At 42.8% G+C, this 17,362-nt stretch overlaps 1 protein-coding gene across 1 annotated transcript; it reads left to right on the forward strand.

The window, feature by feature from the left end:
- Positions 1-71: 71 nt before the first annotated feature.
- LOC308426754 (guanylate-binding protein 6-like) lies at positions 72-15,271 on the forward strand. The gene is given in 12 exon segments (XM_080924665.1): positions 72-183; positions 2,545-2,752; positions 4,294-4,421; positions 6,571-6,680; positions 6,887-7,083; positions 9,538-9,783; positions 10,557-10,837; positions 11,483-11,689; positions 12,821-12,923; positions 13,255-13,448; positions 14,332-14,425; positions 14,428-15,271. Coding segments are annotated over 11 exon segments (1,821 nt in total). The 5' UTR covers positions 72-183; positions 2,545-2,568; the 3' UTR covers positions 14,505-15,271.
- The last annotated feature ends 2,091 nt before the right edge of the window (positions 15,272-17,362 follow it).

Raw genomic sequence — 17,362 nt, forward strand, 5'->3', positions numbered from 1 at the left:
GTTTTAGCTGCAGCATGTGATTTTTTTTCAGTGTGTGTGTGTGTGTGTGTGTGTGTGTGTGTGTGTGTGTGTGTGTGTGTGTGGTCAGCTCATATAAAAGAGGAGCAAAGAGAGCAGGAGGAAGGAGAGCAGAGGTGAGCCCCAGTTGGAGAACTGCACTCAGACCTGTGTTGAGGGAACCAGGTATCATTTTACCTTTTCTTTCTTTAAGAAGCAATTCAGTCTTGATCTCAACTTGATTTCCAATTCAAAGTGGCAACTGAGGAAGGGGAAGGGAGGCAAGTAATGTGATCCCTGGTCTGCAGGGGTCTGTGGCTGGCTTTAGGTCTAGGAAGGGCAGTTTTTTCCTCTCATAGAAGACAGATACCAAAAGGCAGCCTGGCACTCCTGGCTGCCCTTCTCTGTTGGACACTGTGACAAGAGCCCTGGTCCAGCCTCAGCTCCCTGCCCTAGTTCACAGGCAACTGTAGTCAGAAGACTGTCCTTTGTCAGCACAAGAGCTTGGCAGACATCTATTTGAAGGTAAACTGAGTTCCTGCCTCACTGGCTTTTTATTAAGCATAAGTAGATAGTCAAATGTGAGGTGTGCAGATCATGTAGGACTGTGGGCATTTAGTTTGGGCTGCTCCTCTGATCTCACTCATGGGACTAAGCTGGGGAGAACCTGGTTTCTGGAATCCAGTGACATCACCTGTGTCTAACTTCTTGGGATTCTGCACATTCTCCTTCTTTGGCATGATGTCCTCATGCTCAGGGACTGAGGGCAGGGCCGGGGAGGCAGGTTATGTGTTATCTGCTCTGCAGGGGTCTGTGGCTGGCCTTAAGTCTATGAAGGTCTATGAGGTAGTGTGCCGTAGTAATTTTATTCCTTCCTCTGCCTGACTAATGGTGGGGGACTGGGCTGTTTCCACATTGTGGGTACTGGGAACACAGTTGTCATGGTCATTACTGCTCAAAGGTCCATGCAAGCACTTACTTGCAACTTTGTTTGTATGTTGTATGTAATCAAAGAGGAGCTGTTAGATCAAACATAACTATTCATTTTGTCAGAGGCAGAAGTGTTTCCATGTGGTAATATTCTGTGTTCTTAGCTGCAGAATAAGGACACCTGAGTTGTTTAAATTCCTGGGTTACATGTGTCTGTTTTTGCTTTCTGCAGTTTTTGTCCTGGTGGGTATGCAGTGATGCCTTGTGGTTTGATTGGCACTTCCTCAGAGTTTGTCAAAGCCACATTCTAATGTACACTGGGTCTGAAGAATTATTGAGCAACAGAACCAAGTAGTTCTTAAAATAACCTCATACGTATTTAAACATAAGCAAAGCTAAGCAAACAATTTCAAATCAATATGTTCGTTAGTCCAAAGCAAACCTCTGCCTCAGTGAGCTATAAGGAACCAACTCACACAGTTTGCTTCCATGTTTCCCCAATCAAGCCCAATGATCATTTATTTTTGAGAACATATATACTTCACCATTCACTCTGGTACTGCCCATTTGTAGATTGTGTCTTTTTCAATTAGATCATTTTTATTTTAAGAGTTTTTTTCTACAAGGTGATTGGCAGTATTGAATATTACCGTGTGCGCTTCTGAACATTTATAAAGCATCTTTGCAGAAATATCTAACCCACTGCTTTTCTCATGTTAAAACTGAGTTGTCTGTGATGTGTTGAGCTACTTAGTTTAAGCTATTAACACTTTATCACATATGTGATTTACACGTAGTCATCACCCATTTTTGGGTTGCCTTTTTACACACTTTATAGAATTCTTTGGTTCACAAAATTTTTAATTTTACTAAGTAGATTTCTTTTCTATTGACTTGCAATATGGAGATTTTGTTTTTCTGTGGAAAAAAACATCCTTACTTGAAATCCAAGTCAGACAAAACTAAGACAAGGTTAGTCCCAGATTAGCCTGTTATAATTAAGCTCTGCTTTGCTTCCTACAGATAGAACCTCTGTAGTTTGGGGTGGAGGTAGACATTAAAAAGTCAAACAAATAGGAATGCAATTCTCATCCGTTATTCAGCTGCACCTCAGTGTTTGTGTAATTCATAGGTACCTCATTTTCAGCCATTTTAAACTCTATTTGTGGAGATACCAAAGGCTTAGAGCCCACTAGTCTGCCATTTTGCTGCTTTTAAAGTTTAGGACACTTGCTTTTCTCATGTGCAGCATGGTGTAATAATCTGTAACTTGTAGGTACCACCAGACTTTTCCTGACCACATGCTACATGTTCATGTCATGGCTTAGCATCTAGCATATAGGGACCTTGATGAAGGCCACTGTGGTTTGGATTTCATTAAGTTGAATTAAAACTTTATAGATGAGAGCAGCCTGTGTGTTATTGAGCCTTCTTTAGAACTTTGAAGAATAATGAAGAAAGAGAGGATTGCCCTCTTCACCTGTAGGCGTGAGATTCCGGGTGTCCAGGAGAGACCACATGCTCCAAAAGGAAACCTATAGTGGTTACTGTCCTAGCCGCTGGGCCATGGATGTCTGTTTGGCAGAGAATGACTTCATACTCTTTTTCCTATCATAGATTCCTCTAGGTTGGCAGGTTGCTATGACCCAACTACAAATGGCTCCCATTTGTCTGGTGGAAAACCACAACGAACAGCTGAAGGTCAACCAGAAAGCCATAGAGATTCTGGACAAGATTTTGGAGCCAGTGGTAGTCGTGGCTATTGTTGGATTGTACCGAACAGGGAAGTCCTATCTGATGAACCGTCTGGCAGGACAGAATAGTGGTGAGTGGCACTCTGAGGACCAGCCAAAGGTCTGACTGTCTCTGTCACATTTCCTTAGTTCTTATTCCCAATCATAACAAAGGACAGAGACTCCTTTCAGCCAAGCAGCCCACTCATGCTAATTTGTGTCCCTTAGTTTTAGCTCCACATCCATCTTTCCTGCCCACTTCCCTTCCTTTCTGTTAGAGAGAATCTTCCCTAGAGTGCTCCAGATGGGGCCTTTTCTGATGCCCTAACCTGTGGGATCCTGCCTCAGTCTCCTGTGTCATACACCAGGTTCTCCATCTCAATAAGGTGTTTCCATCAGCATAGGAAAGTCTTTGAATACTTAGGACTTTAGAAATCTCTTAGAGACAGAGCTGGAGAAAACGTCCAGTGGCTATGAGCACTGCTTCCTCAGGCAGGCAAGGTATGGGTCCTCACCCAGGTCTTGACTTAAGTTTTTAGTAACTACAGCCTGAGAGCGTCTGATGCTCTTTTATTTGGCTTCACTGGGCCCCAGGCATGTGCATGGTACATTTACATACAGGCAGGCAAAATTCTCATATCCATAAAATGAAATAAGTAAATCTTTTAAATTGTTTATTTACAAATAAATGTCTTTAAAAGACTTTTAAAAGGACTTTATTCACTTTTGTAGTCACAAACTTTTGTCTTTTATCAATATGAATGCAAAAAATATTGTAGCTTCCTGTTTTCTATTTTTCTCAATATCTCCGACTTGGAGCCCAGGGCATTTCCCCACCATTTATAAAAAATATTATTAGACTTCTTTTTTGTTATTTGTTGGATTTTTTTCTTTGTTTTGATTGTACTTTTACCTTTGTACTGCTGTGACCAAAACACAGAAATATCTTGCTGAAGAGGCACTTATGGTAACACAGTTTTGGGGATTTCACTCCAGACTTTTTGGTTCATTTATCTTGGGAACAGCTGAGTGCAAGAGGAAGGCAAAAACTGAAGAAAGGACTGGAGACTGAGTAATTACATTCAAAACCCCTACTTTAGATACTGGCATCCTCCATGAAGCTTCAACTCCTAAAACCTTCAGAATCCCTCATAATAATGCTGGCAGCTGGGCACTGATATTTTACCACACAAGGCTAACTTTACTGGCTGGTTTTGTGTCAACTTGACACAAGCTGGAGTGATCACAGAGAAAGGAGTCTCAGTTAAGGAAATGCCTCTGTGAGATCCAGCTGTAAGGCATTTCCTCAACTAGTGATCAAGGGGGGAGGGGCCAGCTCATTGTGGGCGGTTCCATCCCTGGGCTAGTGGTTCTGTGTTCTATAAGAAAGCAAGCTGAGCAAGCCAGGGGGAAGCAATCCAGTAAGCAACATTCCTCCATGGCCTCTGCATCAGCTCTTGCTCCCTGATGTGCTTGGGTTTCAGTCCTGACTTCCTTTGGTGATGAACAGCAATGTGGAAGTGTAAGCTGAATAAACCCTTTCCTCCCCAGCTTGCTTCTCAGCCATGATGTTTGTGCAGGAATAGAAACCCTGACTGAGACACTGCCCTTAATTATCTTCTCTTCACTTCAGGCTTCCCTCTGGGCTGCACCGTGCAGTCTCAGACCAAGGGTATCTGGATGTGGTGTGTGCCACACCCTACCAAGCCAAAGCACACCCTGGTCCTCCTGGACACTGAAGGCCTAGGGGATGTGGAAAAGGTAGGATCAGGTCCTCTTGGCCCTTCTGACCCCTTGTTATCTAAGTGTATGATCTACCTGTGAATTCTTACTGAACTGTAGCAGGTGAGATCAACAGTGCTCTATGTAGACATCACCCTCAGAATAGGTTAGGTGTATCCTGATTGACAATACACACTTGTATTTCTTGCCATTTGGGAAAATGACTTGATTGAGTATGATAAACGTTTATTCAACAGTTAAATTTCCTGGGTTTTAGGCATAATGGTTAGATTTTAGTGAACAAAATGAAGGTTCTTCCTTACAAGAACCTTCCTAGTTTCATAGAGAATCCCACCTGTGTGTACTCTGAGATGGTCCAGTAACTGCAAAGAATCAGTACAGAGAAAAGCAAAAGTGATCATGGGTCAGCCTCTTTTCTGTCAATCCCCAGAAGGAGAGCTGGGGCTGGAACTTCTGAGCTAACCTGTGTTGGGTCCAGGGTGCTAGGTTTCCATCTCTGGTGCCTGTCTATTCCTGGAAGTCTATTCTGGAAGCCTTTGTCATTCAAAGTGCTGGTGTGTGAGTGCTGTTACCCATCTGTACTCATTGCTAGGAAAACATGGTCTTCTCTTTTGAAAGTTTACTTAGCACAGTACCACTTCTATTAAGAGCAGTTATGTGTAAGGATGCTTTGCTGAGAAGGTGTGTAGCATCTGTCCATCTCAGTGGATGAAGAATGGCTTCTGAACTGTGTTGTGAGATACCAAGTGGACAACTTGGGGTTGAGTTTAAGAAGTTATGGTAATATTTTTTAAAAATTGTTATTTTGTTATTTTTATTATGTGTAGTATCTGTGCCTCTGTATTTAATGCATGTGAGTACAGGTATCCTTGGGTGTCAGAGGACAGAGCTGGGGTTACACAAAGTTAGATGCTGCCTGACATGGATGCTGGAAACCAAACTCCAGTGCTTTGGAAGAGCAGCAGGTATTCTTATCACTGAGACATCTGGACAACCCTCAGATTTAATGGTTTTTTATTGGTAAAGTTATCAACAGTCCATAGGGAGACAGGAAGGGCAGGCTAAAAGTCCTTGAGAATGATGTCTTTGTTGGTTCTCTGAAGGTACTTGAGATAATTAATTAGTATGAGTTTGGTTTTTGTAGGTTTGTTTTTGTCTTTAGCTTCAATAAGTGAACTGAGCAATTTAAAAATATTTTTTGTTGTGTGTGAGATGTTAAGTTAGAAGTGTGTGTGTGAGTGTGTGTGTGTGTGTTTGTGTGTGTGTGTGTGTGTGTGTGTGTGTGTATGTGTGTGGTATAATTCCTCTCATTTTCATGTGGGTTCTAGAAATTTATGTTCAAGTTCTTTCTCATTTTTGGGGATATTGAATTTGTTTTGCTGTTGGGTTGCATGCTAGCTTTATAAGCTTTGAATAATCCCTGGAATACATATGGTTTGCAAACATTTCTCTTCCTTCCTGTCTGGTTGTTGCTAGTGACAGCTGGAATTTCCTGATACTGACAGGACTCCTCAAGAAGCCAGGCAGAGCCTTTGGTTTTACAGTAGAGCTCAGGGAACAGCATGCAGCTCACCTTTGCTGGCTATGTCCCAGGTGGACACAAGAGTGCCTTACCTTTCATGTGTTCCTGGGCCACTTGTGTCTCATCATTTGAGGATTCTCCTATGTTAAGTTCTGTCTCTAATATTAAATTAGGCCTTTTACTTGGTATGTAGATGTTTTCTTGTTGTTTTTTTCCTAGTTCTGTATATATTCTGGATACTGACAGTCTATCAGACCTATTATTATTTAAAAAAAAAACACTTTTCCTATTCATGAAGCTCTATTTGTGAATTGTTCTTAGAGTCTGTGTGATATGTGTCCTGTTAAGAAATTCTTCCTGTGCAGTTGAGTTTGAGTTTATTCTCCCCTCTCCTCTCTTACTAATTTCATGGTGCCTGATCTTACATTGAAGTCCTTGTTCCACTTGAAGTTTTTGTTCTGTGCAAGGTGATATAGATTCTACTAAGTTTCTCAGGCTGTCCTTAAATTCTTTCTTTAACCAGGCAAAGGGCTTGTGCTCCTTCCGCTTTGGCCCCCAGAGAACCTGGAGTAACAAAGCCACAGGACCAGCCAAATCTCTTCTGAGGAGTGCTCTCCTCAGCCTCTGCCTTCATGTATCTTCCAGGGTGATCCCAAGAATGACTCGTGGATCTTTGCCCTGGGCGTGCTTCTGAGCAGCTCCTTTGTCTACAACAGCATAAACACCATCGACAACCATGCTCTGGAACAGCTGTAGTATCCTTCCCAAACCTGAGCCACCATGTTTCCTTGATGCTCTGGAATGAATATGGAGTCTCTGCCCTGCCCTGTCCTTCCCTGTCCTGCCCTGTTTTGTCACTGTGTGGATTTTGTTTGGAACAGACAGTGTTTGGAATAATTTATTTTAACAAGGGAATCTTGAGCTTTGGTACATGAAGTCCCTTTCCTTAGCCAAGTGCCAGCTTTGTCACAGAACTCACTGAGCTGATCAGAGCAAGGTCTGCCCCAAATCCTGATGGAATAAAGAATTCCACAGAGTTTGTAAGTTTCTTTCCAGACTTCATCTGGACTGTTCGGGATTTCTCGCTGGAGCTGGAGTTTAATGGGGAAAAAACCACAAGTGATGGATACCTGGAGAATGCCCTGAAGCTGAAGAAAGGTACAGGGAAGCTGGGGAGGGAGGGCTGGGGTGGGAAGGCTGGTCATCTGCTGAATGGCTCCCATTCTATGTGGAGTCTATTTTATTCCCAATAGGATGGAGGTCTGCAGAAGTGCTGATAGGCCATTTGTGATAATGTCTAGGAAGTAGTGTTAATTTCATTTGGGAAGACTGGAGCCTAGAACACAGCAAATTTATTCAGGATAACATTTTTTTTTTTTCAGTTTCTACTTTAGCATCTAGAGTCAATGCATCTAAACTTCCTGAAGTACAGACTTTTGTATTGCCTGTTTTTGTGTCTGGCTTCCTTTAAGAAACCACTGGCTACCTGATTTTTTTTTCTTATTTATTTAAATAACTTTATTATTAAAAACAGAGAAAAATGTACAGATTTTTAAAAGCACTTTTGCATTAAGCTATATGAATATATTTTTGTCAGTACTTGATTTTTCTTAAAGGTTTGATAGTATGCATTGAAATCTTAGTACTTACAATGAGTATAAAGTATGTATAAAATGAAACCTAATATTGGCTACCTGATTCTTACTCATGACTTTATTGTACATGGCCCATCTTAAAAAATATTTCACAGAGTTAAACATTATTCTTCTCATGGCAGAACATAAGTCCTTAATGCTGGCTTGATAATGTTGTTTTCAAAGACCTGCTACAGATGTGTCTTCTCAGGTTATACCTTCTCCACAGTCATCATATTTTCCCAACTCCATTTGACCCATATTTATTCATGCTGCATTGTCAGGATCAGTCATATTACTGGCCTGGGAACCATTTGCATGGGCATTGTCTACCTGAGTGTGAAGCTGATGGAACCTTGTGTGAGTCACACAAAGTTTGAAATGCTCTCTGCTCTCATTTTCTGTCCCTGCTTTCTCTAAACATTGGACATGGAGTTGGGAGAGAGCAGCCCATGACACCAGTGCAGTCTTTCATCTCTGAGAATTTTGGAGTAGGCAGTCTTAGAATTTACATATGATCTTTAAGTATTGTTTAATCTTTAAACAAGTTGTTACTGTGTAGTCAGTAATTACTATGTAGATGCTATGGGTGGGCCAGGAGCTCACAGCAAATCTCCTGCCTCTGCCTCCTATGCATCAGGATTAAAGACATGTGACACAACCTATTAACTTTTCTTTCCTTTCTGTCCTGCTTTCCTTCTTTTCCTACTTGATTTCTTCTTTGCTTCTTTCATTTCCTTTTTTACCTTTCTTCCTCCCCCCACTTTCTTTCCTTTTTGGAAGACATGATCTCGCTGTGTAGACTTTGCTAGCTTGGAATACCCTACGTAGACCTTGGTAACCTCAAACTGGTGAAAATCCTTTTATAATTTTGATGAAAAATGTTAACAGCACTGTATACAATTCTCAGAAAACACTTCCTTGTTGAACTTGAGCTTTGTAACTGGATACTATAGAACACATGTAGGTACTAAGGCAAAGGTTACTCAGTGCAGCAGATAATACATCACATCGCTAACTTTCATGAACAGCTAAAATTGATTCAGGAAAAATCCCACATATATTGGGCTGGGAGGCAATTCGGTGCTTAAATCACTGACCCCCAAGTCCGCAGACTGGAGGTGAGGGTCTCTAGAATTACTTCAATGCTGGGTTGGACCAAAAGTCTACCTTCAATCCAGTGCACAGGCTGAGGACACAGGAAAGATCTGGAGCATGCTGGGTAGTCAGACTGGATGTATTGGAGAGTTCCACTTCACCTAGAGACCCCTTTCCAATAACGTGGCAAGTCACTAAAGACTACTTTTTCCACACGCTTCCCCACACAAACACACATGCATACATACACAACACACACATACACAGCACACACATACACAGTTTCATAAAGTTCTGTGTTGATGTTACTCTTAGCTCTCTAGACTCATGTATCGTACTTGCATTCGTAGCCCCTCCATCCCTCCTCACTTTTGCTATCTGTGAGTGTATTTTGAACTTTTACAAGAATGAGTTCTGTTCAGCCTCAAAGTAGTTCTCCTTCAGTAACCATGGCATTGATCTTAGATTTGCCAAAGTTGCTATTTCTAATACTTTGTTACTCTTTTTTTGTGGTTTTTGTTTGTTCGTTTGTTTTTTGTCCAACAACTCTTTTTTTTCTACAAGGAGTGATTAGGGCAGAAATCACCTTTAGCTTCTTCTGTTTCAGTCAACAGGATACAAAGCTATAGTGTGCTTGAGTCTATGTTCAGGTCTGTGGATTTCAGCCAAATGCTTCCCCACTGAAGTTGAATAACTTCTGAGACATTTCATCAGACTTCTACCAAGTACAAACTTGGTATACTTTTGACAAGCAAAAAAATGATGCAGGTTATGGTAAAGAGTCCTGTAAGTGCACAACACTTCACATTGACCAGGGCCTCCTTTATCTGTCCCGTGTGCTGAGATGACTCCTGTTGTTTTGTGTTTCCTCTGACACTAGGCAACCATCCCAAAACTCAAGCTTCAAATTTGCCCAGGGAATGCATCAGACAATTCTTTCCTAACAGGAAATGTTTTGTCTTTGACCGGCCAACACATGAGACAGAACTCTTAAAAAAACTTGAGACCATCTCAGAAGAACAATTGAATCCTAAGTTCCGGGAAGAAACAAAGGCTTTTGTTTCTTACATCTTCAGTTATGCCAAGATCAAAACCCTCAGAGAGGGAATTAAGGTCACCGGGAATCGTGAGTTTTGGGGGTTTGTTTTTAATCACACTTCTGTACGGAGTAGTATATAATGAACTTATTATCATGTATGTTTTTTTAAATTATATAGACAATGGTAGTGTGAATGTATCCCTACTCTAAAGTGTATGTATTTTATAACTGTAAATTAGAAATCCTTTTTAAAAAATGCAGACCATATCATTAGTATTTATGGCTACAACATATCTGTATAAAATTCTCAACTGATAATAAAATCACCAGTGAAAGGTTACTTCATCAATTATAGAATTAGTGTTTTAATCACTAAAGCTGATACCTTTTATTTTCATATGGGATGTCTTGCATGTTAGGTACATTTTGGAATGAAGAATGTGAAATTTAATTTGGAAATTTAAATAGTTCCAATATAAACACTAGTATCAAAACAAATCTATACATTTTAGAATTAGCCACAGAAATAATGTGATGTACCTTTTCTTGATAGTTCATGCATTTGTTTTCCGTCAAAGGTTTAAATACAAATTATACTTTCATAGACGGTTCAGTTTATCAGGTGAAAATAGATATTAATTTTTTTAACATTCTGAACCAAAAAATTCAAAAAATAAATTGACTGTAGGAAAAATAAACTGATAGCTTGATAAAAAGAAGTTGTGTGTGTGTGTGTGTGTGTGTGTGTGTTTCTAGTTCACATGTGTAGTTATGAGATATTTAGAAATATAGTCTTAAAATCTTGGACCCAATTCACGTATAACCGCTTATTTATTGCTTTAAACTCCTAAATCACAAAGGACTGGGGACTCTGGTGACAACCTATGTGGATGCCATCAACAGTGGAGCAGTGCCTTGTCTGGATGATGCGGTGACAACTCTGGCCCAGCGTGAGAACTCAGTAGCTGTGCAGAAGGCAGTTGATCACTACAGTGAGCAGATGGCCCAGAGACTGAGGCTGCCCACAGACATGCTCCAGGAACTGCTGGACGTGCACACAGCCTGTGAGAAGGAAGCCATTGCCGTCTTCATGGAGCACTCCTTCAAGGACGAAAATCAGGAATTCCAGAAGAAGCTGGTGGTAATCTGTTTATGTCATTAACACTCATGACTCTATCCCTCAAGACTGTAGTGTTGATGAGCCGCCATTGGCCATAGGTGCATTTATTATTCAAAGATATGTGCTTCAGAGTATCATGATGAATAATGGTATGAAAGAATGCATGCCCTCTTCCCACAATTTCAGATGCTTTTTAGTTTCTACCAGATGGAATAGTGAGTACGTAGAATCCTTTATCCAGGTCATGTTTGTGGATTATTATATATGCCCAAAATATCTATAGTGCATTTTTGAACTTGCTATATTCCTCTGTTCCAAGACACAGTTCCCATTTGAGTCTCACTACAGCCCGCAATTCTTCTCTTGCTCCTTGCTACATCATTGTGTCCTTGAAGATAGAATTCTAGGATGTGTCACCCACAAGCAACCAGTGAATATAGGATGCAGCCCCATCTGTTTACAGAAGGTCTTGAGGATTAGGAATGTCAAGAACATCTAGTATGGTCTTCCACAGTTTTTTGAGCATTCAAATTCAGGTTTCAGCCTCTCACATTCCCTTGAGTTCTTGTTGCATGTTTTCTCATAGGAAATAAGTTGTCTCCGCTATGATGTTTCTTGGATTTTATTCCTTCAATTAGGTTAAATCTCTGTACACTTCCGTTGTAGAAATTAATACATGAGAAGCAAAGAGTTTTTCTGTTGAAGAATGAAGAGGCGTCGAATAAATACTGCCAAGAAGAACTGGATCGACTTTCAAAGGATTTTATAGACAATATCTCAAGATTTTCTGTTCCTGGGGGACACAGGATCTACATGGACATGAGGGAGAAGATTGAGCATGACTACTGGCAGATTCCCAGGAAAGGGGTGAAGGTGAGGAGCGGGGAGCACGGAAATGAGGTGAAGGTGAGGACGGGGAGCACGGAAATGAGGTGAAGGTGAGGACGAGGAGCACGGAAATGAGGTGAAGGTGAGGGGCGGGGAGCACGGAAATGAGGTGAAGGTGAGGACGGGGAGCACGGGAATGAGGTGAAGGTGAGGGGCGGGGAGCACGGAAATGAGGTGAAGGTGAGGAGCGGGGAGCACGGGAATGGGGTGAAGGTGAGGAGCGGGGAGCACGGGAATGGGGTGAAGGTGAGGAGCAGGGAGCACGGGAATGGGGTGAAGGTGAGGATCAGGGAGCACGGGAATGGGGTGAAGTTGAGGAGTGGGGAGAAAAGGAACGGGTGAGGTGAGGATCAGGGAACCCGGAGGAAAGGACATGACAAAAACATGAACACACTACATGGCTTAAGGGGACTAAGAAAACATGAGGCTAGCCTGGCACCCTTAGCTTTATGCTGGTGTTGGTGACCAAAACCAGGGCGGTGCAATGCAAGGCAAGTGCTTTACCTTTAAGCTCTTTAACCAGAACCATGCTTCATCCAAAATGGCTGCTATTCAGTATGATTTCTTAGAAATAGTCACATAATGCACTATAAGTGTTAACTTTATACGTCTGCCAGGATGGTCTATATATAGAGTAGTACATGTAATGACACAGCAAAAATATTATCTGTCATTGCCAGTGACTCCATTTCTTTAGACCTTTCTTTGGGTATTTAAATGCTTTGAGAAATGACCCCACTGCTGAGGACAGTCACAGATCTGTAACAGGAGGCTCGGACAGCTAAAGTGACTTACCTAGCAATACACCCAGCAAGAGCAGAAAGAAGCAGCTCCCATGAAGTTGTGCAGTGTAGTGTACTGGTGTCCAGTGTCTGGCAGCATCATCCATTTCAGCATGCAGAGCTGCACATGAGAAGAAAAGACTGCATGTGAGCTGAGGCTGTCCTCTCTAGCAGAGGTTACTGGGAAAGCCACACAGCAGGAAGTATCCAGTGCCACTAAAGAGCTTGGCCTGCCTGCAGGCTTCACCATAGCATTTAACAATGAGGAACAGAGAGGATTCTGGGTACTCTCTTAGGATTTATCAGGGTTTTTTGTTTCCTCTTGGTCCTGCAGGCAAGTGAAGTTTTCCAGAGCTTTCTGCAGTCACAGGCCATCATGGAGAGTTCCATCCTGCATGCAGATACAGCCCTCACTGCAGGGGAGAAAGCCATTGCAGGTATAGGAACATGTCTGTTGGCTTTCGGGAGAGGTCAGGTCCCTACTATGGCTTTGGGATGGATGCCAGAGTAAACCCATACTAAGATAAGCAGCTTCCTGTCTTTCTGTGCATGCCCACTATAGAAGCCATAGGCAGCCCTGGCTGTGTTTCAGCCAAATGGGCAGGCTCTTCTTCATCACCCTCAGAAATATTCTCTCTATGGTGTGGACCAGGGTGGAGTCCGGTCTCCTATGCTCCCTTTTAGATTTGAGTTGCTCTCTGGGTCCCGGAATGTTGACATTTTACTTCACCCATCACTTTCCTCTCTCTCTGAATCTTCCGGGGACAGAGGAGCGCACCCAGAAGGAGGCAGCCGAGAAGGAGCAGGAGCTGCTAAGACAGAAGCATGAGGAGCAGCAGCAGTTGATGGAGGCTCAAGAGAAAAGTCACAAGGAAAACATAGAACAACTGAAAACGAAGCTGGTACAGGAGAGAGAGCAGCTCATCAAAGACCATAACATAATGTTAGAGAAGCAACTGAAGGTACGACTCCTCATCCCCTGTTGGTTCTCGTACCCCAGGCAGTGGGAGAAAGTTGCCAGCCATGCCATGTAAGAAACACCATCATGATATATTGTTGCTAAGGTGTTCGCCCCTACCTGATGTGTTATTTTTTATGTAGTCTTTGAATTTTGCTCTGTATGAAGACTCTGGAGACATCAGGATTCCTGTTGCTCCTTCGGATTTTAATGACTACAACAGTTTGGCTTATAGATTTAGGATACTTAAAAATGATCTTATGAGGACTCACAAAACAAACTCACTAACCAGACAGTGTAATAATAATGCCAACAACTGGTCTGGGTTGTCCAGATCAGTAGGCACCTGACTGCCCCAGCAACTCCACCCGCTCCACCCAACCTCCCCAGGATGATCTATGCTGACATTAAACTGAAGGAAATGTCCCCTCCGAAAGGCACAGGGAACCGGCAGCTTCTGCAGGTTCTGTAGCAGTCCCAAGGGCAGACAGCTTACTTGAAGAAGCACATGACACTGGGGCCATTTTCCTTGTCCATCTGCAAGTGGGGCTTCTTAAATCATCTGATGAGTTGCCACCATCTGCATGGGATAGTTGTCACGCTGTCTCCGTGGTCTGAGCTCTGTGCTGTCAGACCAGTGGCATTCCTGTGGACATGAGTGTGAGCGTCTCCTCTCACCTCTGCTAGCGTTGCTGCCCAAACAAATATGGTGGGTCGAGATGAGTCAAGTTTCAACTCTGCTTCCTCATAATGTGTAGGTCTAACTTTGGTGTAACTTTTTCATGGCAAGATTTAGGAATATGCTAAGGACTGCTTGCTAAAGTTTTGAAAGTATTACTCGTATAATGTTGGGACTTGACCATATTTACTTCTCTGTCATGTTTTAGGATCAAAAGGCTCTCCTTGAGGAAGGATTTAACAAGAAAGCTGAGGAAATGAACGGACAGATCCAGCAACTGACACATCACATCGAGGAAATGAAACGAAACAGCGGTTCCATTCTGGCAAAAATTGTAAATGGATTTGCTACAGTTATTTGTGCTCCTTTTTTATTGGTTGAAGCGCTTATAAGAAGCTTTATTTAAAGATTTGATTTTTCTTTGAGCAAATGGTAGACTATGATGTATACTTTTATTTTGAAGCTGCCTCTTTTCCATTTTCATCCAGGGATGTTTAAACATAAAAAGTCCTGGTTAGCAGACATCTGTGCCCTACACACATGGGATAGAACATACTCATACATGTTTGCACAGACAATGCTTGCCTGTAAAGAACATATATTTTAAAACCATTCCTATGCAATTAGTCATTACATGTAATTACTCTTGGCCAATTAGACTGTATATGTAATCATCTATGTGAAAAAGTTTTCCAAACTCCCATGAGGGCCATGTAGCCCAGGTTAGCTTATGGAGGATTATCTCAGGTCTCATGACCATTATTATAAAGTGTAGACATTCTTATGATTTCTGAAATCTTGAAGAATCTTAATTCCTATCTCTTAATGCCTTGTAAGGTACTGTGTTCAAAAGAATGAAGAATGAACTGTGTAAAGGAGACATCTTAGTGCAATTTTATTGGGAGCCATTTTGTTTGCTACTGTGAAGGCCTCCTGCCAGGCACAGTCAAGGCAAGTCAGGGTCTGTTGGCATATTTCCTGGCCTGCTGACTCATGGAACGAAATGAGAAAATGCAGTTGAAGCTCAAGGCAAGGGTCAGAACATTGTACTCATCTTGGTAGAGGAAACAGGGAGGGCTCTGGATGGGAACAGATATCCTGTGTGTACATCAGCCATTGTTTCTTCTACTTACTTTGTTGCTTATGGCACTGTGGGATATAAGAAAACTAAGAAAAATAAACTTGTGGCTGATGTGGTATTGACCCACAGCCCTCCCAATTCTAATATTGTCTCCGAGTCTTCTTTCTGTATTTCCTATAATCATCCTCACTCCCCCTTCAGAGGCTGCTCAACTCTGTGCTGGCAGGATTGGCTCACACTAGTGACTTTGTTGAAGTGGCCAGAAACATGTCTTTTCAGAACTAGATTCCTTGATGGGGAATGAGAGTCGCAGACAGGCACATTAAGAAAAAGATAAAATAGCTTGACCAAGCATAGTGTCAGATGTTGTCCTGACAATTTAATGCATAAAATTAAACATCAGGCCCTGTTAACTTTTGGGATTTCAGTGTGGTCATAAAATGTTTTTGGAGGAGTGAAACTACAAGAGCTGAGATGTCAGTGTTCTGGGTTGGTCAATACATGGATATTGAAGTCAGTGTAAATGACAGTAACAGTTATGGGGAAAAATGGGATAAGCTTAATAAGTCAGTGAAGGATGGAGGAACAGTGGCTTTACCGAGGATAACATGAGGAAGGAGAACGGATATCTAAAATGGCTGAGATGCTTAAAGGGGAAGAGGAAAGAGCTGTGAACTGAGCAAGCAGAACAGATGAAAAACAAACAAACAAACAATCAAACTACAAAACCCTTTCATGATGAAACTAATGACCCACATCACTTTTGTGGGTGCTGTTGGCTCACATTGTCCTTCAGGGACCTTTCAGTATCTCATGGACCATAAATACTTCCTGACTTTCTTCGTTAGGGTTTTACTGCTGTGAAGAGACACCATGACCGAGGCAAGTACTTTATAAAAGGACAACATATATTTGGGGCTGGCTTACAGGTTCAGAGGTTCAGTTCATTATCATCAAGATGGGAGCATTGCAGTGTCTAGGCAGGCATGGTGCAGGCAGAACTGAGAGTTCTACTCTTTCATCTGAAGGCTGCTAGCAGAATGCTGACTTCCAGGCAGCTACGATGAGGGTCTTAAAGCCCACAGCCACAGTGACGGGGATTTGTGCACAAGAATGAAGAGACATCTGTGGACACCGAGGGAGAACTGGGTCAGCTTCAGGGGCTCTCACAGAAAGTATTCAGCCCTGATGGTTTCAGTGTCTGGAAGTCATGAGGGAGAAGACTGAGCATGGCAGTTGACGGGTATTCAAGGAAGGAGGTGAAGGTAAAAAACCAGGAGCATAGGGGAGGAGTGAGGGTGAGGAGCAGGGAGCACTGAGGAGCAGTGAGGGAGACAAACAGGAAGTATGGGAGAGGAGTAAGGGTGAAGAACAGGGAGCACGGGTGGAGGAGTGAGGGTGAGGAGCAGGGATCATGGGGAGGAGTGAGGGTGAGGAGCAGGGATCATGGGGAGGAGTGAGGGTGAGGAACAGGGATCATGGGGAGGAGTGAGGGTGAGGAGCAGGGATCATGGGGAGGAGTGAGGGTGAGGAGCAGGGATCATGGGGAGGAGTGAGGGTGAGGAGCAGGGAGCATGGGGAGGAGTGAGGGTGAGGAGCAGGGATCATGGGGAGGAGTGAGGGTGAGGAGCAGGGATCATGGGGAGGAGTGAGGGTGAGGAGCAGGGATCATGGGGAGGAGTGAGGGTGAGGAGCAGGGATCATGGGGAGGAGTGAGGGTGAGGAGCAGGCAGTATGGGAGGAGAGTGAGGGTGAGGAACAGGCAGTATGGGAGGAGAGTGAGGGTGAGGAACAGGGAGCCTGGAAGCTCTTAGGTGAGCATGAGGAGGTGTCTGATGCTGTGGGCACACTGCAGCCCTTAAAAAGCAAGGTGCCTTAGCCCTTTTTCAGAGGGGAGTACCAGACTCAGGGACCTGCAATGATTATTGCACCCCAGATCAACCTCTTATGTGTGTCTGTGCACATGTATGTTCACATGCATGTGTGTATGTGTACTTGTCCATGCAATGTAATGTGTGTGCATGTGTGTGTGTGTGTGTGTGTGTGTGCTTGTGTATGCAGCAGGCCTGTCTACATGCATTTTAAGTATAGAAAGACTTTAAAAGTGCCATATATACTTGTCATGAAATCGTGAGTTTGGGCGTTTGATCTATGATTC

This window comes from Micromys minutus, assembly GCF_963924665.1.
Source record: "Micromys minutus genome assembly, chromosome: 11".
Taxonomy (NCBI): Eukaryota; Metazoa; Chordata; class Mammalia; order Rodentia; family Muridae; genus Micromys; species Micromys minutus.